The sequence below is a fragment of the Octodon degus genome, unplaced genomic scaffold, assembly GCF_000260255.1.
Source record: "Octodon degus isolate 3935 unplaced genomic scaffold, OctDeg1.0 scaffold00343, whole genome shotgun sequence".
NCBI lineage: Eukaryota > Metazoa > Chordata > Mammalia > Rodentia > Octodontidae > Octodon > Octodon degus.
The window spans coordinates 562,543-563,941 of NW_004524919.1; the positions used below are offsets into that span (position 1 = coordinate 562,543).

The 1,399-nt window shown below is 44.7% G+C and overlaps 1 protein-coding gene across 1 annotated transcript in view; it reads left to right on the plus strand.

Annotated features, from left to right (window-relative positions):
- The window catches only part of CUNH1orf158 (chromosome unknown C1orf158 homolog), a 28,282-nt gene that overhangs the window by 6,280 nt on the left and 20,603 nt on the right, over window positions 1–1,399 (plus strand). The window contains exons 3-4 of the mRNA XM_012513157.2: window positions 1,127–1,178; window positions 1,254–1,367. Coding sequence (XP_012368611.2) covers window positions 1,127–1,178; window positions 1,254–1,367 — 166 coding nt within the window. The remainder of the gene's footprint in view (window positions 1–1,126; window positions 1,179–1,253; window positions 1,368–1,399) is intronic.

The following is a 1,399-nucleotide window of genomic DNA, read 5'->3' on the forward strand; positions in this document are numbered from 1 at the left end:
AAAAAAAATAATCAAATCACTGAAAACCAGAGACAAAGAGAAAATCCTAAAAGCATCAAGAGAAGATGATTCTGCCATGGAAAAGAGATCTGCAACAGGATTAGCAATATGTTTTGAGCAAAAAGTTTGGAAGCTAGAAGCTGGTAGTATGACAGATTTTAAATCCTAGGGAAAAAAAAATCCCACCAACTGAAAATCTAGATCCCACAAAATGTTCTTGATGATGAAGAGATGTGGCTGGGGAGATAGCTCAGTGGAATAAGCGCTTCCCTGGCAAGCGCAAGGGCCTGAGTTCAATCCCTGGTTTCACCAAAAAAGAAGACGAAGACAAAGACAACGAAGATTTTGATGAGGAGGAGATAATGGGGGCTGAGGAGATAGCTCAGGGAACTAAGCGTCTGCTTAGGTGAGCTTAGGCAAGTGCAGGAACCGAGGTTGGATCCTAGGCACCTCATGCCATGCCAGCCCCACTCCAGCAAGGGCTGTGCTGGCCACACATGTAATCCAGCACTAGAAAGGCTGAAACCAGAAGGATCAGCATGAGGCCAAGCTGCCTAGTGGGACCCTGTAAGAACAAAATGTATAATAATGATAACTAACAATAATATAAATTCAACAAAGGTTGCATTTCCTATTGTGTTCATAGAAAACCGATATGTATGTAGGACATGAGGACCACACTTTGGACCATTTTGACCCAATGAATATACATACAACACTCCACTGGACACCAGGAGAATAGAGATTTTTCTCAAGTGTGCTATGGGGACAGAGGTTCAGATCTGGGTGGGAAAACTCTGGAAGTAGATAAGGGGACTGGTAGAACAACGGTGTGAATGCACTTAGTACCTCTGTAGTGTTCACTGAGAGTGGGGAAAGCTGTAGATATTTAATATTACATCAGGTTGAATTTTAAGAAAACATGACAGTGAAAACAGAGACAGAGGGTGGAGTTGGGAAGAGTGAAGGACAAAGAGAGAAAGGAAATGGAAGAGATGGGTAAGTGAGAGAAGCAAAGAGAGGCAAGAGAGGATGCAGTTGAGAGCAAAGACAAAAGTGGCCAGGGCAGCCAGAAGTGTGCTTCTCAGGAAGACAATCAACCCTGACCTGTTTCTCAATCCTCCAGGATGTCATGGATTATATTTGCCTTTGTCTCTAATCTTTTGATGACCTATAAGGTCAGGGATAGACACAGCACGAGTTCGAGGACAGCGGCATCTCAGAGGTTCTCCTAAATATTTTGTCCTTTTCAGTTCACCAAAGTCACAGAGAAGGTCCCCCAGAGCAATCACAGGATGGAGTACGTGCCCTTCCCAGATCACAAGCCGGACCACATCTCCAGGTGGTATGGGAAGAGGAGAGTTGAGGTAAGAGGGTGCAGGGCCGCACCCAGAGACGT